The sequence below is a fragment of the Marmota monax genome, unplaced genomic scaffold (genome assembly GCF_021218885.2).
Source record: "Marmota monax isolate L192 unplaced genomic scaffold, Marmota_monax_Labrador192_F-V1.1 WCK01_AAM20220418_F8-fsc00228, whole genome shotgun sequence".
Lineage (NCBI taxonomy): Eukaryota > Metazoa > Chordata > Mammalia > Rodentia > Sciuridae > Marmota > Marmota monax.
The window spans coordinates 1549558-1570115 of record NW_026695240.1 but is presented as its reverse complement, the minus strand read 5'-3'; the positions used below and the strand labels follow the sequence as shown (position 1 = coordinate 1570115).

General features: G+C 57.4%; 1 protein-coding gene across 5 annotated transcripts in view; it reads left to right on the top strand.

Annotated features, from left to right (window-relative positions):
* The window catches only part of Actn4 (actinin alpha 4), a 69814-nt gene that overhangs the window by 34706 nt on the left and 14550 nt on the right, over positions 1 to 20558 (top strand). For 3 of the 5 annotated variants that reach the window (XM_058577672.1, XM_058577673.1, XM_046440184.2), the window contains exons 2-8: positions 9766 to 9880; positions 10067 to 10186; positions 12813 to 12899; positions 13668 to 13755; positions 15945 to 16023; positions 17135 to 17216; positions 17891 to 17976. In XM_058577672.1, coding sequence (XP_058433655.1) covers positions 9766 to 9880; positions 10067 to 10186; positions 12813 to 12899; positions 13668 to 13755; positions 15945 to 16023; positions 17135 to 17216; positions 17891 to 17976 — 657 coding nt within the window. Of the gene's footprint in view, positions 1 to 9765; positions 9881 to 10066; positions 10187 to 12812; positions 12900 to 13667; positions 13756 to 15944; positions 16024 to 17134; positions 17217 to 17890; positions 17977 to 18910; positions 18997 to 20558 lie in introns of all 5 variants that reach the window. The other 2 variants (XM_058577671.1, XM_046440185.2) reach the window with 1 other exon arrangement.

The window sequence follows — 20558 nt, the reverse complement described above, 5'->3', positions numbered from 1 at the left end:
AAGAACTCTGACAGTTCAACAATCAAAAGATGGCCCAGTTTAAAAAAAAAAAAAAAAAAAAAAAACAGGCAAAGGATTTGAGTCATATTTCTCTAAAGCAAATGGCCAATAAGCTCATGAAAATATGCTCAGCATCTTGAAGACAAATCAAAGCCACCATGAAATGCTACTTTACACCCACTATAATAAAAATATTAGATACTGACAAGTTTTGGCCAGGATATGAAGAAATTGGACTGTCCCCTTGTTGGTAGGTGTGTAAAATGGCACATCCTCTTTGGGAAGCAGGCCAGCACTTCTTCCAGGGATTGAACAGAGCTGCCTCATGACCCAGCAGTTCCACTCCTAGGGGTATGTCCAAGGCAATTAAAAACATGTCCTCACAAAACTTCAAAATATAGACCGCAGCACTATTCCTATTGCTAAAAAGTAGAAATAACAAGAATGAGCTTTAAAATGTGGTATATCCACGCAATGGAATATTATTCATACATAAGACGTATGAAGTGCTCACATATGCTTTTATGTGAGTGAGCCCTGAAGACCTGCAGAGTGAGTGTCAGGAGCTGATTTGGAAGGCCACATACTGGATTTGTAAGAAATGCCCAGAACAGGGAAATGCAGAGGGGTGGGGGCAGAGGTGCGCCTGCGGTGGCTAGGGGAAGTGGGAAGGGACTGCTAACGAATTTGAGGTGGTGGGAATGTTCTGGCATTAGATAGCGGTGACAGTGGCCCAGCCTTGTGAGTATACCAAGATGCATGGGATTTTGTGGTACGTGGATTACATTCCAATGAAAGCAGGACTCATTCTTCAAACTCTGTATGTTTAGAAAAGAATACGGGCATATCCATGGCCCACCAGCTCTGCTTCCACACTGTACAAATTAATCCTGTTGCTGAGTAACAAATCACTTTGAGCCGAATGACTTAAAATAAGGTATATTCATCATTGCCAAAAAAAGAGGGAGAAGAGAAAGAAAAAGCCCCAGGTAATCCCAAAGCACCTCCAGGGCTGGGAACCACTGGATCTGAAGAATCTCTGGAAGCAAGAAGGACCCGATCGGATCATTATCATTCCTTTTCTAATTTTGGGAGTTTTTTAAAAAATATATTTTAGGTGTAGTTGGACACAATACCTTTAATTTCATTTATTTATTAACTTTTCCCCCTTATTCATTTGGTCATCGGGAGGCGACGCTGAGGGGCCAGGAGATTTGGGGGACAGTTGCTTTGTGTTGGCCACCAGAGCGCAGCCAGCCACCTGGCGAATCCCAGCGGGCCTGGATTCCCAGCCGCAGTGCTGATGCTGGGGAGTGACGGGTGGCGATGGGACATCTGCTGCCAGGCTGTAGCATCCACTCTCCCTGCTGCCCGCTTGAGTGTTTGCAAGTGCCTGTTACTCTCATTTACAAAGGAGAACGCTGGAGCCTGGAGAGGGGACCCTCGTCTTCTGAAGCCACCCACGTTCACTAAGCGGTGAAACTAGGATTTGAACTCGTGTCTGTTTAGACAGAGTCTTGCTGTGGTCACAGAGCCGTTCTGTCCTTTCTGGGCAGAGGGATGTCTGGAGGGTCTGTCCACTCAGCCAGCTGCTGCTACCTGTTGTGCGGATCCAGCTCTGCTTCAGCCAGGGTCCCCACCAGTCCAGTGGGATCAGAAGCCCCAGTGAGGGCAGTGCTGAGGCTCCTCTCCACGGTGGTGACAAGCCCAAAACACGTTTCCTTCCCTGGCTGTTCATAGAGTGTCTGCGAGGACTCCTGAGAGCAAGCAGATTCATCCTGAGCCGGACCCTCATCTGTATAAATTAAAAACAATGAAGTCCTAACAACTGGACCTGAGAAGTCCCAGTCCTGTACCGTTCGTTCACGCTAGGATTTATTGAGCACCTACTGTGTATAAGACACCATTCCAGCCAGTGGGATTCTGTGGCCTCAGTGCCCTCCTGTCACGGGTTTGTGTCACACTCGGGAGGGAGACTGCCTGTGAACAGCTAACAGTTTCTGATAGTAAGTTCAGTGGACAAAACAGTGAGGCAGTGGACAGTGGAGCTGCTGTCAGGGAAGGCCACCTGAGCGGTCTCCTGCAGGAAGCCACATAGCTGGCCCTGTTAACGAGCTAGTCTTGGACTCAGGAGGGACTGCGCCACATGCTTTCTGGCACCTTGCAGGAGGGTTGCCAGGGCTCAGGCTGTGACTGCTGGGAGGGGGTCGGGGGAAGAGCTAGTTTCTGGATGGACACGCAGGACCCTTGGAATGCTCACGGCTTCTCTGCGTGGTATTTGTCCCTCTCCTCCGACTAGGAAGATGGCCTCTTCATATAGGCTGAGAAAACTCCGAATAAGGCAACCTCAGACCAGACATCAGAGCGTGCCATGTCTTGTGGGAAGCCATTCTCGCACGTGATTGGGCACCTCCCGGATTGGGTGTGAGGCGCTCTGGCCAAACTGTGTCGGAGCTTTCCCCACCCTCTCCAGGTGCGAGGGCCTGTCCGTGTGGGGGTGTGACTGACCACTGACCCTGAGGCCAATCACTGACCCTGACCTTGGAATGCTGCCCCCTCGACCTTCATTGGATAGAATTTTCCCCTGAATTTCTTGTTCCCCAATAAAAGGCCACTCCCTGGCGTGCTCTCTCTCTCTCTCCTGCTAGCCCTGAGTAAGCCTTGCTGCCCTACCGGGTGGTTTGAGGTGTGAGCCAGAGAGGTGAGAGCCGTCTTGGACCTGGTCATAGAAAAAGGTAATTGAGTCTGTGTGTTTTATTTTGATCTCACTAGTTAACTTTCATGCCACGAACCCCTTTAATGAAACCAGTGTGCTGGTCGCCTGGTGGAGTGTCTCACAGTAATTGCTTTCCGTTAGGCTGTGTCGTCACAGGGCAGGCACATGGCACGCCCGTTCTACTCCTGGCCGAGTCAGGTCCTGGGTGGGCAGCCCTGGTCCCGTGCAGAAGGGCTGTCTGTTCTGAGCCGCTCCCCCAGCTCATTTCACCCGGGTCTCTGGTCTCCTTTGGAATGGAGTAAAGGCAATGGATCTTCAAAACAGGGCTCACGGGACAGCCTCACCAGCTGTTTCAGAGCTTCTCAGGCTCCTGGTCAGGGTGATCACCCCTCTGCCCGGTGGCTGGTAACCTAGATTCTAGAAGGCTGAATGTCTGGCCCTGAAAGCACCTTTTTAGTTGGTGATGGAGCCTGGGCCCCAGGAGCAGTCTCTGCTTTCAGGAACTGAAAAGGTGCCCCTCTGGGCCCAGTAGCCATCTGGCAGATGGGTGATAAGAAGGGTGGGTGCTCCCCTAGAAATAAATAGCCGCTCCTCCCCTGTGTGCCAGCCCCGACACCCTTCCTGAGGACCTGCTGAGGCAGGAGCCATGGGCAGCGGCAGAGGCCATAGCAGGCAAGGTGGGAGTTCAGGAGGTGGGACGGCGCCCTCCCCCTCAAAGCAGCTGGTGCCCCAGCGGAGCGGCAGACCCAACACGGTATTTCAGAGATGAGGTTTGAAAACTCCCAAGACCCTGGGGAGGCCCGTTTGGCCTCCGTGTGCGGGGGGGAGCTGGCTGTGGCCACCTGCTGGCTGGGCCTTCTTTGCCAGGCATTGGGTGGTGACATCCTGCCAGGCGGGTGGGCAGCCTGGACACAGTGAAAGGCAGGGGCGTGGCTCGAAGCAGCTGGCAGTTCTTCCTAAAGTCTTACCAAGCGTGGCCTCAGTGGAATCCACATGGGAGCGTCTGCCTGGAACAGGGAGGCCTCTGGCCCAGCTGCCTTGCCCATGCGCATCCGGACCAGCTTCTAAGCCTAGACTGACTGCAGGAGGCCCGCCTTGTCCTGGTTTTAGTGGGGTTCCTTCTGCCAACAGGCATTTCCTTTCACACCACGTGTGTGTTTGTTTTTGTGGTGCTGGGGTCGAACCAGGGCCTGGCACTGGCCAGGCTGTGCTCTGCCACCAAGCTGCACCCCAGCCCGAGAACATGTCTTGCGACGGGAAGTCAGGAGGGAAAGGGAAGGGAGCTTCTCCCAGGCCTTTTCTTGGTCTTGGCTTGTGCTGGGGTCCCGCTGCCTGCCGAGCCCCTCTGGCTGTCCTGGGTCTTCCTCATTTCTTATTCATCGATGGCCCAGAGCAGAGGGTCTCCGCTCTCTGGTTGGGGGAGGGCATCTTCCATGAATGGCTTATTAAAGCCACCACTGCCACATTCCTGGCCGCTGAGGTCATCTCCCGAACAATATCCATCATTCATTCACCCAGCCGCCCCACATCCTGGCTGCTGGGAGGGGTCCCTGTGACACAGGAAAGACTTTATGACCAGTAATGCCAGCGACCCCTCCAACACACAGGAGTGACAAAGCAAAAATCACTGCCCCCCACCCACCCATCTTGCCACCAGGACTTGAGCACATGGAGTAAGGACAGGATCCCAGACTTGCCCCTCCCTTCTCCACTCTTGCCCTGAGCTGTTTTGGCAACCATAGGCGGCACTGTCTGTGGGTCTCCACGTGTGTGTGAAGCGCCAGCCACATCCTTCCTTCCTCCCCAGATAGGCCAAGAGCCTGGTGCAGCTGCCTCCCCTGGGTGCTGGGTACAGGCTGGGAGCAGCTGGGCCTCCCCGCTGGGTTCTGTTGGTCCAGTACCTTGCACTCTGCTCTCACGTCCTGGAGTGAGTGCCCACCTGTTTGTTAGTGTGATTTTGAGCAAGTCATGTGACTCTTCCTGCCTCAGTTTCTTCATCTGTTCAGTAGAGACGATAGCGTCCTGCATGATCATGGTGACGTGTGAGTATAGGAAGCAGCCGAGAGCTGTCATTGTGTGATCACCTTTAATGTTCAGGCTGCTGGGCTTCCTGCTGTGTCCAGGACATAGTAGGGCCTCCAAGCAGGTGCTGAATGCACTGAATTCTTCTTAGATGAGGCGCTGTCCTGTTCCAACTGGTCAGATTTGCTACTTTCCCTGGTGGATATCAGTGATGTCCAGAAGAGCTCCGGCTGCTTTGCCTTTCTCCCAGTGCTCTGGCCGCTTCCTCCCAGGATCTCACAAAACTGAGACCTTGGGTTTGTGGTTTCAATCAGGACAGGTACCTCCAACCTGGCTTCTCTGCCCTCCTCCTTCTGCCAGGAGGAAGAAGTTGCTCTCAGTTTCTTTCCTTTCTGGGGATTGAACCCAGAGGTGCTTTATCACTGAACTACATTCCCAGCCCTTCTATTTCAAGGCAGGGTCTCACTAAGTTGCTGAGGCTGACCTCAAGCTCACAGTCTTCCTGCCTCAGCCTCCTGAGTCATACACCACTGCACCTGGCGAGCATAGCCTTTTAAAGGCCCCATTAACTCCTTTCTTACTTTCCTTTCTCTGATCGGGTTCTGATCCTCCTGCTGCGGGGCCTTAGCACATGCTGTTCCCATTATCTGCAGAGCCTCCTTTATTTTGGTCTTATTGAACTTAACATTACTCAGGTCAGAGTTTGAAAATTACCTTTGAGGAGAACTTCGATGCACCTGCCCTCACCACTCCATGAGACATTCCCCCACCGTGCTGGACATTCTCTGCAGCTCCTGTTATGAGGCAGGGGACACAAACCATCTGATAACCTAAGGGGGGACTCTGAAGCCACAATACCTGTTTTTAAATCCAGCTTCTATAATTTTCTAGGAATGTGACTAATATGGGCAGGTTCCTTCGCTTCTCAGGCCCTCTGTTTCCTCGTCTGGAAAGTGGGGGCATGAGAAAGTTAATACAGGACAAAGTGCCCAGACCAGTGCCTGGCGTACAGCTGGGCCTTGGAGTGTCTGCTGTGGCCACTGCTGTTCCCGCTCTCCCTCACGCTGTGCTTTCTTGGTGGAGCATGCCTGGGTCGTGGGTGCTGTCGCTCCTCGGTGCAGAGCTCCGGGCGAGTGCGGCTGGTCTGCGTTTGCTTGCCTTCGGGTTCTTGGCACAGGCCCGGCCCTGGTGGACACCCAGCAGGTGCTTGTCGAGGGAACGTGTCTGGCTCAACAGGTTCTAGGGTGCTGGGAACAGGCAGAGCCCGTCAGCAGGGGGTCCGTAGCTCCCCCTGAGCCTCCCACCTGGTGGCGGGGTTGTGGTGGGCACAGGAGGCCTCCAGCATAGAAACCACCTCGCTACACCATCCACCCCCACGTTCCTCTGAACTGGGGGAGAGGAAGGATTTGAGCAGAGTTGTCATGTTTGTGACCAAGTAGAAAAACCAATGAGTCCCTACTGTCCTGCTGGAAATCCAGCCCCTGCCCTCTCACTGCAAGGAGGAGCGGCACTCACAGTTGCTTTGTCCCAGAGGTGGCCTCCTGAGCCCATGCTGTCCTTGTCCCGAGCCCTGGGTCAGTAGGCGCCTCTCACCTTCCAGGAGGAGGAAACACGGCCAAGCAAGGCATGGGTGAGGGTGGGGGTCCGCCAGTGGGCTCCCTGGCTCTGAGTGAGTCCATGGTTGGGAAGGAGTTCCTCCCTGCCCTGTCCCCAGCGCACTGGGGCGTCTTCCTGAGCACCTGAGGTGTTCTGCTCTGGCTGCTGCGTGTTTCCGGTCACGAAGGCAGATGCGGCCTGCTTTCATTTACTTAGAGGTGGGCCTTTCCCTGACCACGTGTGACACTAAGAGCTTAACCTGGGCCAGCTGCAGTGCTCAGTGATTTGCTTTCATCCTCTTGTTTAATCCTTTTCTTAAGAGCAGAGATCCCAGTCCCCAACCACCACCCAGGAAAACAAGGCTCGTCATTTGCCCTGGGTTATGGCGGCTGCCCCAGTGGGAAAGCCGAGCCTGGAACCAGGTCTGCGCGATCCCTGGGGCAGAACTTTTGTTTACTACCCAGAGTAGATGGGCAGAGGTGGGCATGTGCTGGAGGGCACACGGGAGGACAGATGGCCTGGGCCTGAGGAGGCAAGGTTCACTCAGCGCCTCCGCAAGTTGGAATGGGGACTGTGTGCAGGGCCCTGGACATCACATTTCCCTCCACACTGCTGCAGGAGAGGGCAGAGGGCCTTCACAGAGCAGAGGTGGGGTCCTGCTTTTCCTGGGTGTTGGGTCGGAAGCAGCCAGCGAGCAGGTGTGGGATTCACCTGGTGCAGACTCCATGCCAGGGTCTGTGATGAGGCTTTGAGTGCAGTCCACACACACCCCGTGGCATCCGTGCAACAGCAGCAGGAGGTGGACTCCGATGAACCGAGCTGGCGTTCAGCCCCAGGTCTGCCTCTCCCAGGGGGTGACCCAGGCAGGCAGAGGCCAGGAGCAGTGCCTTTTAGACATGTGCCTCCCCACATCCCCTGCAGATGACAGGTGCCTAGGCCCTGGCTCCTGGCAGTGTGGGAGCACCATGGGGGTCCACCCTCGGGAACTGCCGTCTTGCAGCCGCAGGCTGAGGGATGTGACTTGGCCGCTTCGTTGTCAAAGGGCATCTTTCAGGCACAGGCAATAGCAGAGGCTGGACATCCCCAGCCACTTCCTGCCCAGCCCCTCCTGCTGCTGTCCTCTGCACCACAGGCCTCTGCCCACCGCACAGGCACTGCGCCCTGAGCCACGGAAAGCACCTCTGCCCCGTGGGGTTCCCACGAGGTGGGAGAGGGCTCCTGCGCACGTTCTGTGCATTAAGACAGAAAATGCCTGGAGGATGTGTCTCCCCGAGAGGTGCCAAGGACCGTGTGGTGGTGTGGGCAGGCAGGGTACAGGCAAGCACTCTGGACAAGGCAGGAGGGCTTCCGAGACCCTGTGGGGAGGGAGGAGCTGCCGCCTGGGCCCTTCCATGCGCTCCGCGGGCTTTCTTGCCTGGAGCCCCCGAGCAGACCAGGACCCAGGCAGTGTGTTCATCTGTACAGGAGAGGAAGCCACCTTCCAGGGCTGCGGAACTGCCCCTCTGGAGCCACAGCCAGTGCGCTAGGCCTGGTTTGTCCAAAGGCGGAGTCGTACAGGGCAGCAGGGGAACAGGGCTGGGAAGGCTAGTGGACATTCTCGTCAGTGAGAGCCTGCCTGTGGCCTGTCCCCTGAGAGACTACACAGGTGCCACAAAGTGTCTGCTCGGGGCCACCTGTGTTGTGGGTCGGCACCTGTTGAGGGGGATGGCGGGCGGAGTCCGGGAGGAGCTGCGCTCAGGGCACTGCCCGGTCTGCCCTGGGGATCGAGCCGGGGCCGCTTTACCTGCAGCCGCACTCGCAGCCTCTTTTGTTTGTTTTGAGACAGCGTCTCACTAAGCCCTTCAGGGCCTCAGCCTCTCGGGTTGCTGGGGTCACAGGTGTGTGCCCCATGCCTGGCTGGGCATGGGTCGATGGTGGCTGCGTGATAAGGGCAAAGGTAGCCAGGGAAACAGCAGCGTCTGTCTCCCAGGCAAGGAGGAGCGGGGAGTGGTCTGAAGCCTGGAGCTGGGCCCCTGGATGGGGTGCGTGCTGATTAGGCAGCGTCTTTGGGAGGGGCCTGTATCAGCTCTGAATAAGCAGGTTTGGTGAGAGTCCTCAGAGCACACGGTACTTGGCCGGAGGCCCCACAGAAGCCTCCTTGCCCCATGTGGCCTTTGCCTGTGTCCTGGGCATAGAATGTGCTCTTGCACGTCCCTGGCAGTCTGCCCACTTCTGTGCTGGCCCTGCAGATTGAGGAGGCAGCTTGGGGCATGGGGCACAGTGGCTCCTGGGGAAGCAGAGGCTTGGGGTGTTCTGAAGACCTTGCTGCAGAAGGGTAAGGACCAGTTTGCCCAGAGTTGTCTGGGCATGTTGGTATTAACTGGTCTGAGCTGCCTCTGTGGCACTGATGTCTGATAAAATGCCCCAGCTGGCGGGGCTGAGTGGCCCTGTCCTTGGGGGTTGTGCCATCATGATAGGTGCATCCAGGTCTGGCTTCCTGTTCAGGACCCCCTGCCCCCACCTTCCAACCGATCCTCAGAGATTCCTCTTCAAATGTAGCTGCTTCCCACTCCCCTGCCCACCCACTCTAAAACAAGTCAGAAGTCAGGCGTTTGATTCGGAAGGATGGGAGCTGGGTTCCGAGGTGCATGCCGAGAATCCCAGCAACTTAGTGAAATGTTATTTCAAAATAAAAAAGGCTGGGAATGGCTCAGTGGTAAAATGTCCCTAGGTTCAATCACCAGTACCAAAAAAAAAAAAAAAAGATTTAAAAGCTTGGGACATGGAACGTTCTGTAGGGAAGAGAGAGGCCAGGGTGTTGGGCCACAGAAAGCCCCACTACATGACATGTGCAGGGCTCAGAGGCTCTGTATTCCTGTCTCTCAGGAGGGCTTGCCTCTGGGCCACCCTGAGTGTGGAAACGGTGAGGAAACTGCGTTTACAGGTGGCTTTTCGGGCCATGCCCTCTCTGCCACTGATGGGATTCTGCAGCCTCTCATTAGGCAGTGGAAGAAGCCAGTGCTTGGCCAGGAGCTATGTCCACCTAGAAACGAGGACCTGAGCTCTTGGAGGGTAGGGACCTGCCTGTCGTTTGCCACCTGTAGGGCCTGCTGCTCCATCGGGGTTGTAGAGCTTAAGAGCCACCTTGGGCGCTGCTGCCTGGTGCACTGTGGGCTCCCTCATGGGAGCTCGGTGTGGGGGAAAGGGCGCTTGCTGCAGGCTTGACGGGGTGGGTTCAAGTGCAAGCCCTGCCGTGGGCCTCGGCTCCCTTATTTTGCTCGGGTTACTCTAAAGCTCAAACAATGTGCACATAGACGGTGGCTCAGGGCCTGGTTCTGAGCCAGTGTCCCATGGTAGCCTCTGCCCTCCTGGGCCTGGACTTCAGCCTGCGCTTTTAGTAAGAGCCACAGCAGCCCAGCTGACCCTCCCTGCCCCTCTGTCCCGCCTCCCAGACCTTCACAGCCTGGTGTAACTCCCACCTGCGGAAGGCGGGCACGCAGATCGAGAACATCGATGAGGACTTCCGCGACGGGCTCAAGCTCATGCTGCTCCTAGAGGTCATTTCAGGTGAGCCTCCCACTGGCGCAGTGCCACCCACACGGGAACTGGTGCCTCGTCACAGTGGGCCCCAGAGACACTGCCCCATGGCCACCGGCATCTGGGCATTGGCCTGTGGGCAGGTGCAGAGTAGCCAGGAGGGCCAGAGCAGGGGACACTAAGGCGCTGTCCGCTCCGTCTCTGTGCTTCTCTCAGGGGAGCGGCTGCCGAAGCCCGAGCGTGGGAAGATGCGGGTGCACAAGATCAACAATGTGAACAAAGCCCTGGACTTCATCGCCAGCAAAGGGGTCAAGCTGGTCTCCATCGGAGCGGAAGGTGAGCTCCTGACCGAGTTCCTGACCTTGAGGCTGACGTTGCATTCTGAGCCCATGCAGTGGTCTAGTAGTGGAGCCCTTGGGGTTAAAGCCCCAATGTGTATTCACCAGTGACCACAGTGACTGCCCTCCATAGGATACTGGGCCCAGCAACCCCCACACACCTTGCAGGGAAGTCCAGGTGGATATAGTCCAAATCTGGGAAGTGTAATGGACCCAGCCATGAGGGACAGGGCGAGGAATGACTTTGACTTAGACCCTGGTCATCCTCATTTGTTCCTGCACTGGACCCAGCTACAGTGACAGACATGTGACCTGGTCCCGCTGTGCCAGGAGCACCTCCACCAGGGCCCTGCCTGGCATGTGTGGGCAGGAGGGATTGCAGAGGAGAGAAGGGGCCTAGTGGCCCCAGTCGGGGTGTTGGGAAAGGACACAAGGACAAAGGTCAGTGCCCTGACTTCGAGAGCAGGCTTTGGACTGCCCCAGGATCCTCTGTGTTCCAAAGGGATACCGTGGACCCCACTCGGCCAGCCCTGTGCCCTCCCTCTGGGGCAGCGGGCTGTCCTCAGGGCCCCGGGGTTGAGCTCCCGGACGCTTTGGGAGACGAGCTGAGGCCTGATGGAGCCCAGACGCTCCCAGAGCCCGGGCTCCAGTTCTGCTCATTAGAGCAGGGTTTCTTGCCCTGACATCCGTGTTGTCCCAGCTTTTAGAAAAACAAAGAAAACTAATTGCCATTAATGACAGGCCCTGAGAGTGTGGCCAGAGCTCCAGGCCAGAATGCGCACACTGAGCTCCAAGGCCTGCCCCGGCCCAGGACCTCTCCCAGGAGGGCTGCCAAGCGCTGCATGCCACAGTCGAGGTGGTTGGTGTTTGTTTAAAAAAAATCAAAACCCAAAAATTCAGTCAGGCCCAGAGATGTTCTGTCCTGCTGGCTCTTTCCCCTGGGCCCTGCTCCAGCCCGTGCTGCTCATGGCTGCATTTGTTTTGCTCAAACGCGCGTCTGTCAATACAGAAGGGGTTGGAGGAGAGACCGGGCGGCCTCAGTTTCATTTGGAGAAAAACTGGATCTGAAATGTTCCCATTCATGCCCAGATTGGTTCCCTTCCAATCCCTGTTACCACTGGGCCCTGGGACGAAGCTAGAGGGCAGCCTAATGGAGCCTCATCCACCTGAGAACTTGGCCCTGCCCTGGCTGCAGCCCCCGCCCCTCCACATAGCCGGGCAGTTGGGGGAGAATGGCTTCTTTGTGGGGTTTACCAGAGGGGAAGCCGTCGGGCACAGCTGCAGGTCAAGCAACAGCTGGTGGACGTGTCTTGAGCCTGCACTTCCAGTGGCTGCGTGTGGGATTGGGCTGTCCCCTGCCCTGGAGGGCTGTATCTTGGTGGCGGGCCCCATAGCTTCCCCGAAGAAAGAGCTGCCTTTCCCACAACTGGGAGGGAGCAGGTGGCTCTGCTCAGTGTCTGTGTCTGGGGACTTGGACCCTGGGACAAGATTAGGACAGACACTGGTCCCTTCCCCGCCTCGGGCAGCAGACATGCATTTCCTCATCCTGGAACCTGAAGTCCAGAGCCGCTGTGGGGTCAGCTGCGGTTCACCCGCTGTCCTCCTGTGGCTGTCAGTGCTCCTTTTCTTCTGGGTGTGTCCCTGGGAGGTGTGCCCCTCCACTTTCTGACCCCTGCGTCCTCTAACCACGCCTGCCCTCAGGTTTCCGCTCCTGGGGGGGCTGCGCCTGGCCTCCCCAGCTCCTGCAGCGGCCTTCGCCGGCCCCTAGATGCTCTCTCCTGTCTTCTGAACTCGTTTGCAGGCCCCTGTGTGGCCCGCTGAGACGCGGGCAGCAGAGGAGCTGGGGCCGGGCGAGGCTCCTGGAGACAGGCAGTGAGGGATGAGTGAGCGAAGGCTCGCGGGAGGAGAGGCCCCAGGGGCATCCTCCATCGCCGGACAGGTGTGAGGTCCTCGAAGCAAAGAAGAACCTGGCTTGCTGAGCAGCCAGAGGATTCCAGGAGGGGGAGGGACAGTCACCCTGTGGGCCACACTGAGGAACACAGGGTCATCTCGGGCACAGTGGAATCTTTAGCAGGGGTGTGACACAAATCCAACCCTCCTGGCTGCTGTGAAGAGGTGACCTGTCTGTAGGGGTTAGGAGGAGACAGCATGGCCAGCTTTGCAGGAGACGGCAGGGGCACCAACAAGGGTGGCAGCAGCCTAGGTCCCCAGCACTGCTGAGTAGCCCGTGCACTGACCCATCAGAGCCCGGCTCAGCGGAGGGCAGGGCCTTCACTTACAAGCAGAATCAGGCCTGAGCTTAGGTGCCATGGCATAGGTGTGAGCAGAAGGCCACACACCCGGGACAGTCCTCCCGGAGCAGTTCCGTAGCTGGGCCATGACAATGAGTGGTCCCTGGGGAAGAGGTCTTCATGACCTAGGAGAGATACAGAGATACAAGGCACCCGGCAGCTGCAGGCTTTTAAAACAGTCTTCTCAGCGCGTGGCGCCTCCTCCCAGGGAGGCAGGCGGGTAGCCCCTGTCCAGCAGAGAGCTGAGCTGGTCTCCCGGTGGGGCTGGAAGGCTGCCTGGGAGAGCTGAGCCTCCCTGCAGCCTAACAGCCCCGCCCCTCCTCCCCCGAGCAGAGATCGTAGACGGCAACGCGAAGATGACACTGGGCATGATCTGGACCATCATCCTCAGGTTCGCCATCCAGGACATCTCCGTGGAAGGTAAGGGTGGCAGCCGCCTTCCACCTCCCCGGTCACGTCAGTTCCCAAAGCTTTGTCTTCGTGCTTCAGGCCCCTTCCTTGCTTCATTGGGGTGACTCAGAGGTGGCCTTTCACAGGAGTCTGTCATCCCCTCCCATGGCCTTGTTCTCATGGTCCCCAGGGTGTGGACTCTCACACTGCCCCCATGAAGCGGGCAAGGGAGACTGGCCCCTTTCAATTTTTTATTTAGAGACCGGTCTCACTGAGTTACTCAGGGCCTTGCTAACTTGCTGAGGCTGGCTTTGAACTTGCAATCCTCCTGCCTCAGCCTCCCAAGCCACTGGGATCACGCATGCTCCACCGCGCCCAGCTACAGCTAGGAACTTTGGTCACGTACTAAGTGCTAAGTTGGGCCTGGGCTGGTTCTCTCTCTGCCCAACCCCCCACCCTTGGGTCTTGTCCTCATGGACCTGGTGTCGGCCCCGGCCATCCAGCTACCCGTGTGCACCACAGGATGGGAAAAGCTGCCAGGCCACTTTATGGAGGGGGCTCCTGGGTGCTAGGTCACAGAGTGACCAGGACATAGGTGTTCCCTAAGCTTACAGAACTCCCAGTCTGAGGTCAACTGCCCTGGGCTGGCAGCTGGGATGGGCAGGGGTCTGCTGCTGTAAGGGTGGGCATCCTCCCTCCGTGGGTGGTGTTTGCCCTGGACCTGAGGCTAGGTGTCCTCTGCGGGTCAAGTTCTGAGGTGTATTTTTGAGCCCGTGTCATTGTCCCTGTGTTTTGCAGAGACCTCTGCCAAGGAAGGGCTCCTCCTCTGGTGCCAGAGAAAGACAGCGCCATATAAGAACGTCAACGTGCAGAACTTCCACATCAGGTGAGCATACGACTCGGGCACCCCCGTCGCCACCCCAGAGCCACGGGGCTTCCTCCCACCTGCCCTACTTCCTGTGTTTTTGTTGTGGTCTATGAGACACCAGCCCTCAGTATGTCCCTGTCCCAGCCCCTGTGGTCCCACAGGAAGGTGCCCTGGTCTTCTCCAAGGAGGAAGCAGTGGCCACCTGAAGGCCCAGCACTCCTGCAGCCTTCTAGAACCTTCTTCTGCCCCAAGCAGAAGACTTGGGGACTGATCCTTCGTTATTATCTAGAGGTGGGGAAATATACTCTCTGCTAAGAAGATCAGCACTAGGCCCAGCTTGATCTCGCTCCCTGTGGTGGGAGAGGGTGAGACATATCACCGTGACCGAGGCAGGCAGGGCTAGTGCTGCACGAGAGGTGGGGCGGCCCTCTGGTTAGGGCACAGACTCAGATCAGGTCCTGCTTGGTGCGTGACTTCGCCCCTCTAAGCTTCTGGGGTGGCACATAGGTTCCACAGGGGTCCTGGTATGTTCTCCAGAGCCCTGTGCTGGATATTGAGGGCCTTTCCCGTCATACTCCACTGTTAATAGCACATGCTCCATGGTCCTCCCACCTGTCTGTACGTCTCTCTCTTTTGGTAATACAGATTGAACTCAGGGGCACTCGGCCTCTGAGCCACATCCTCAGCCCTATTTTGTATGTTATTTAGAGACAGGGTCTCACTGAGTTGCTGAAGCTGGCTTTGAATTCGCAGTCTTCCTGCCTCAGCCTCCCAAGCTGCTGGGATTACAGGCTGCCACCACGCCCTGCCCTTTTTATTTTTTATTTTAAGACAGGGTCTTGTTAAGCTTCTTAGATCCTTGTTAATTTGCTGAGGCTGGCCTTGAATTTGTAATTCTCCTGCCTCAGCCTCCTGAGTTGCTGGGATTCCAGGTGTGCGTCACTGTGCCTGGCCGTGGTCCCTCTCTTGATGACTCCTCTATATGTCTCCTTCCTTTCCTCGCCATCAGATGATGATCTTCTCACTCGTTTATGTGTTCAGTCAGTGAATATCTGTGGAGTACATGCTGCTTCAATGAGGCCCTGCCGTGGGCGGTCGACCCCAAGGCAAGGGGAGCAGCAGTCGGAGGTGCGCGGTGCAGCCATTTCAGAGAGTGAGAAGTGCTATGTAAATATGGTACAACTGAGCAAGGCAAAAGAACGCTAACTGGGGTCACATTCTGAGCAGGTGACATCAAGCCTGACCTCGGAAAGAACCAGCTCTTTAAGTAAGGATCTCAGAGAAGAAACTCTAACTAGTCCAGCTTAGGACCAGCTTGTGACTCTGTAGAGGATCTCTTTGCTGGAGAGACCCCCTGCATGCCACAGTGGACTCCTGCAGGGGGCCTGGGCTCCAACGCAGGGCTCTGTGGGTGCTGGGCAAGTGCGCTGCCACTGGGCTGCATCCCTGCCTTTTGTGGGTGTGTATAATTTTTGATTCAGTGTCTTGCTGTGTTGCCCGGGCTTGGTCTTGAACTTGTGATCCCGACTCATCTCCCTGGTAGCTGGGATTGCCGGCCTGCGCCACAGCCCCTGACCACAGCCCTCCGTGGGTCAGGTCAGCCACGGGGCCAGGTCACACAGCCCAGGCACTGGGCTCCTCTAAGTGGGCCCATCTCCTTCAGGGCTCTTGGGTGTACAGTGCTCAGAGGGTCAGGCCATCTCAGTCACACAGTGCTTGTCACACGTCAGACACTGGTGTAGGCACTTACTCATTTACTCCTCACCACCACCCTAGAAATTAAGAACGGCTTTGGTGCCATTCCATGTTCCCACCACAGTGAGGGCACCCTCCTCGTGACCTTTGCTTTGCTTTCTTTTCTTTTCTTCTTTTTTTTTAATATACCAGGGATTGAACGTAGGGGCTCGTAACCACTGAGCCACATCCCAGCCCCGCCTTTTTAAAAAAAAAAAATTTAAGATATTGATGGGCCTTTATTTTATTCGTTTATTTGTAAGCAGTGCTGAGAATCGAACCCAGGGCCTCCCATATGCTACCACTGAGCCACAACCCCAGCCCTCCCCAGTCCTTTTTTATATTTTATTTAGAGACACGGTCTTGTCAAGTTGCTCAGGGCCTTGCTAAACTGCTGAGGCTGGCCTTGAACTCACGATCCTCCTGCTTCAGCCTCCTGAGCCGCTGGGATAACCTTTGCTTTTCATTTGCAGCTGGAAGGACGGTCTTGCCTTCAACGCCCTGATCCACCGGCACCGGCCAGAGCTGATTGAGTACGACAAGCTGAGAAAGGTATGTCTCCTGCTGCCCTCAGTGGCCTCTCACACTTGAGTCTGATGCCCTGACTCTGGGCTGCCGTCCACTGTCCGCTTCCTTGGCTGGATCTTGGCTCCGTTGGGCAGGCTGGGAGCATTCGTGCCCGCTCCCCGGGTCTCTGGCTTGGTGACTGACTTGCTCCCTGAGTCCCTCAGGGATTGTCCCGTCTCCCTCCATGGGTATTGCAGCAGCCAGGCTCCTAGGGCCTGTCCCTCAGGCCTTCTGACTCCCCTTCCTTGGATTCTGGTTTAGGCAGCACCCCCCTCTGCCCCCGGGGAGGACAGTGGGGGATTCTGAACCGCCACCGCCTGCCAGCACCTCCTGGGCGAGAGCCAGCCCCGTGCTCTCAGAGCTCCCGGCTCTGGGGAAGGCAGGGCAGCATGTCCACAGCAAACCCAGCACAGGAGGCTGTCCCCGCGAGCCGAGCCGGGAGGCCACCTACAGAAGGACGGTGCCCCTGAGCTGGAGGGGCTGGAGAGGGTCCCTGGAGGAGGAGCAGCTTCAGGCCAGAGGAGGGCACGTTCAGACACAGGCCCTCAAGCAGCTCCTCTGGTCACAGTGAGAATGTGACTCATTCCAGCTAGAAACCGACAAGGGGAAGCAGGACGGGGGGCTATGAGGACCGGGGGCTGGGGCACTCCAGGAGGTGGGCCACAGGTGCTCCCCACACCTGCCCCAGTGCGCTCTCAGGCCTGGGCTGCACCTGTGGGTTTTCAGGGCAGGAAGTTGATCTCAGGTGACGGGTGGCTGGGAATTCTGTGGGAAGTACGTGCCTGCGTTTTCATGGAGGAACAGTTCCATGGGTGGGCTGGGCTGTGGCTCAGTGGCAGAGCATTTGCCTGGCATGTGAGGGGCACTGGGTTCGATCCTCAGCACTACATAGAAATAAGTAAATAAAAGATCCATTTACAACTAAAATATTTTTTAAAGTTCCATGGTTTGCCCCATGGCGGGCATTGGCCTTCCCGTCCCTGGACAGCTCACCTGGGGACTCCTGCCCTTGGTCTCCCCACTCCCAGGTCAGCTCTTGTGCCCCCAGCCCATGAGTCCTACCCCTGACTGCTTCCTGTCCCCCTCGCCCCCACAGGACGATCCAGTCACCAACCTGAACAATGCCTTCGAAGTGGCTGAGAAATACCTCGATATCCCCAAGATGCTGGATGCAGAGGGTCAGTATGTCCTTTTGGTTCAGTGACCACCTTTCTCTCCCGCCTCGCCTGTCTGGTCTGGCACTGGGCCAGGGCCTGCAACCTCACCTGACCTTGGGGGTAACCTCAGGGAGCTCAGCCGGTGGAGTCGGGGGAGGGCTGAATAAGTCCTGGTGCACGGGACACCTGGACGGCGCATCACCTTGGTCCCGGAGCAGGGGCAGCGAGAGCCGACCAGGTCTCTGTGGGGTGGAGAAGGGCGGGGAAGGAAGCAGCTGGGGGGCGGCTCTCTGGGCCTGGGGCAGGGTGGTTGGCCACGGCGCACTGGCTCCGGCTTCCTGCGCCCAGCCGGCCCCCCACCTCCCTGCTGTCCAGGCCGCCAGGGTGGAATTTTGTTTTTTCCTTTTCCGACCTCACTCCAGCCAGCACCACCCCCAACCAGGACCCATGTCTCTGGCCTCTGGTGGCCCCTGGAGTTGACTGTCCTTCAGCCCCTCGAGGCCACCCTCAGAGAGGAAGTGGCCTCCTTCTGATCCAGTTCCCACAGCCTTGGCCTTTCCTGAGACCCCGGGGTTCGGGGCGGAGGGTGCACCCAGACCCGTGGGTGCCCCAATCAGTTCTGAGGGTCCTTCTCCCAGGACAGCGTGGCCTCGGGAGCCTGCTCGGGCGGCTTAACCCCTGTCGTTCACTTGCAGACATCGTGAACACGGCCCGGCCCGACGAGAAGGCCATAATGACCTATGTGTCCAGCTTCTACCATGCCTTCTCAGGAGCGCAGAAGGTACCGGGCAGGGCCGGGCAGGCCCTCCTCGCCGCCGCTGCCCAATGCCGCCGCTGCCTCTCGCCTCCCACGCTCACCTCATTTCTCTTGCAGACGGCAGTGGCCTCTCTCCAACTGGAAGCCACCCCCCCACTCCTGGGCATCACTGCCTGTTCAGTCTTTGCTCTAGTGTCTGTCGGGTGCCTGGCCGTGCCAGGCTGTGTTCTAGGCAGTGAGGACAGAGTTGTTGCCAGTCAGGCAGGTTCCCTGCTCTGTGAGCGCGGACGCCCTGGCTGTAACCACCATAGGTCAGCACACAAAATTATTTCATGTGGCGAGAAGTGTGGTAGAGGACTTGGGACAGGATGGTGGCCTAGAGATAGCTGTGGTGACTTAACTGGCCGTGAACAGGAAGGGGTGATGTGAGTAGGCTCTTGGGGTGAGGAGAAGGACTGAAGATTATGGTGAAGACATTCCAGAAAGAGTGAGGCAGGTGCAAAGGCCCTGAGGCAAGGATTAGCTTTTACAAGGAAAGGCTAAAGAGAAGAGAATGAGGGGAAGAATGAGATACGGGGCCAGACTGTTGGGGCTCATCATAGTCTGGGACGAGGAGGTGTAGAAGAACACTAGGAGTAAGGAGTCACACCCAACATGTAAGCCCCTGCTTACATTTTCAGAAAATAAGTCTGCCTTGGTTCCTCCAGCCCCAAACAAAGCTGCTTTTACAGAGGCCGCGGCAAGTCTGCTTCACAGAGCCCTGGTTTGGAAAGGAAGTAGCTTATCCAGACCTTTCTCCCTCTGTTCACCAGGCAGCCGCACCACCCGGGCCTGGGGGGCTGGCTTCCAGTCCAGAGCAAGCGCTGTTCCTCCCGCATGAGCCTTGGGCCAGCCGGCTCCCTGCCTGCATCTTTCACTCTCTCTGCCTCTCTCTCTCTCTCCCTCTCTCTCTGCGCAGATATTGTGGGCACTCTGAGGCCAGATGAGAAGGCCATCATGACTTACGTGTCCTGCTTCTACCACGCTTTCTCGGGGGCCCAGAAGGTGAGCCGGGGTGGGAGGACCCTTGCTGCTGTGGCTGCGGACTTGCCCTCTGTCACCCTACGTCACCACTGTCTGTTCACATATGGTCAGAGCCCTGGCTAAGCAGGGCACCAGAAGGGCCACCCAGGACAGATGTCCCGTGACTTGGTGTCCCCAGTGCCTCCCGCCGTTTGTCTTTGTGGGACTTCTGCAGGGTCCCCAGATGTGCTCTGTTTGAGCGCAGCCCACCTTGTGAGTAGGCGGAACATCCTGCTCAGACAAGGAGAAGCCCAGTGCACAGTAGGTGGCAGAGCTAGGATGGGACCACGTGGCATCCTTCTCAGGGCCTCCCGCCTGCTGGCCCCTGGCCCCACCCAGGCTCAGCTCTGCAGGCTGGCCTTCTCTGGAGCTCCCCGCTCTCCCACCCGCCCTCCAGAAGCCGAGCCAGCTTGGGTAGAGCTGGCAAAGGTGCCCACAGGCACCTTTCCCTGAGCCTGCTGACCGTATGCCACCCCTGGCCCCTCAGGGGCTCTCGTTTAGTGCCTCTGTGCCCTCCCTGGTCTCTGAAGCATCGCGGGCAGCGGAGTGTTCCGCTAACTTTGTGTCAGCGTTTGGTGCAGAGGACGAGGAATCAGTCCTTGTTTAAAGAAGAAGTGGGACTCTAAAGTCCCAGGACCACGGCTCCTGCTGCCTTCTGTAGACCACCTTGTGTCATTGTGACCTTGGATAAGGCACATCCCTCCGTTTCCCCATCTATGAAATGGGGCTCGCAGTAGCCCCTCTTACAGGATTGTTCTGGGGTAAACAAGGCCCTGCAGGTACAGCCAGTGTTCCGTGAGTGGCCAGTGGGGTTGCCCCTGCCCTGCCAGGTGGGCACGGGTGGTGTTTTCTGTCCCCCTGGCCACATGACCAGATGGAGCCCCTTTCCCTTCTACTGGCCTGTGACTGGGGCTGATGTCTGCCATGTTCTGCTGGAGGGCACAGGCAAGGGACACCCAGGGAGGACGCACCCTCCCCTGGGAGGAGGGTCCTCACTGCAGACCGGCCTACGCACACTTCCCACTGGACTTGCCCACTGTGGTCCTCCCTGCCCACCACACCGCCCTCACCAGGTGGCTGTTCCTCTTCCTAAAACGCCCCTGTGCTCGGAGCTGAACTCTGGTGGTGGTCGAGGGTTCCGAGGGATTGTGGGAGCAGAAGCTGACGGAAAGGCGGGTCAGAGTGGTTGGAGGTTTCTGGGCAGCTGGGCCTAGAAGCTTGTTGCAGCCCCTCCTGTGGAGGAGACATGGGCCACCCTGCAGGACACGGGCCTGTCCTGGAAGGAGAGTGCTAGACTCCGGTGGCGTCGGCCTTCGGCTGTGAATTCACCTCTCAGGTCTCCTCATGATGCCTGTTATTGCTGTGGTCATCTCCCAGAGATTGGTCCCATCTCTCTCTTAAGGGTGCTTTCTGGGGTTTTTGTTTCATAACTGCAAGGTCACCCCAGCCTGGCCTTGAGTGGCCCTCTTTCCTGGTCATCCGTAAACACCGCCTCTTTCTTCCTTTACTCACTCAGTTCACTCACCAGCCCTGAGCACCCGACC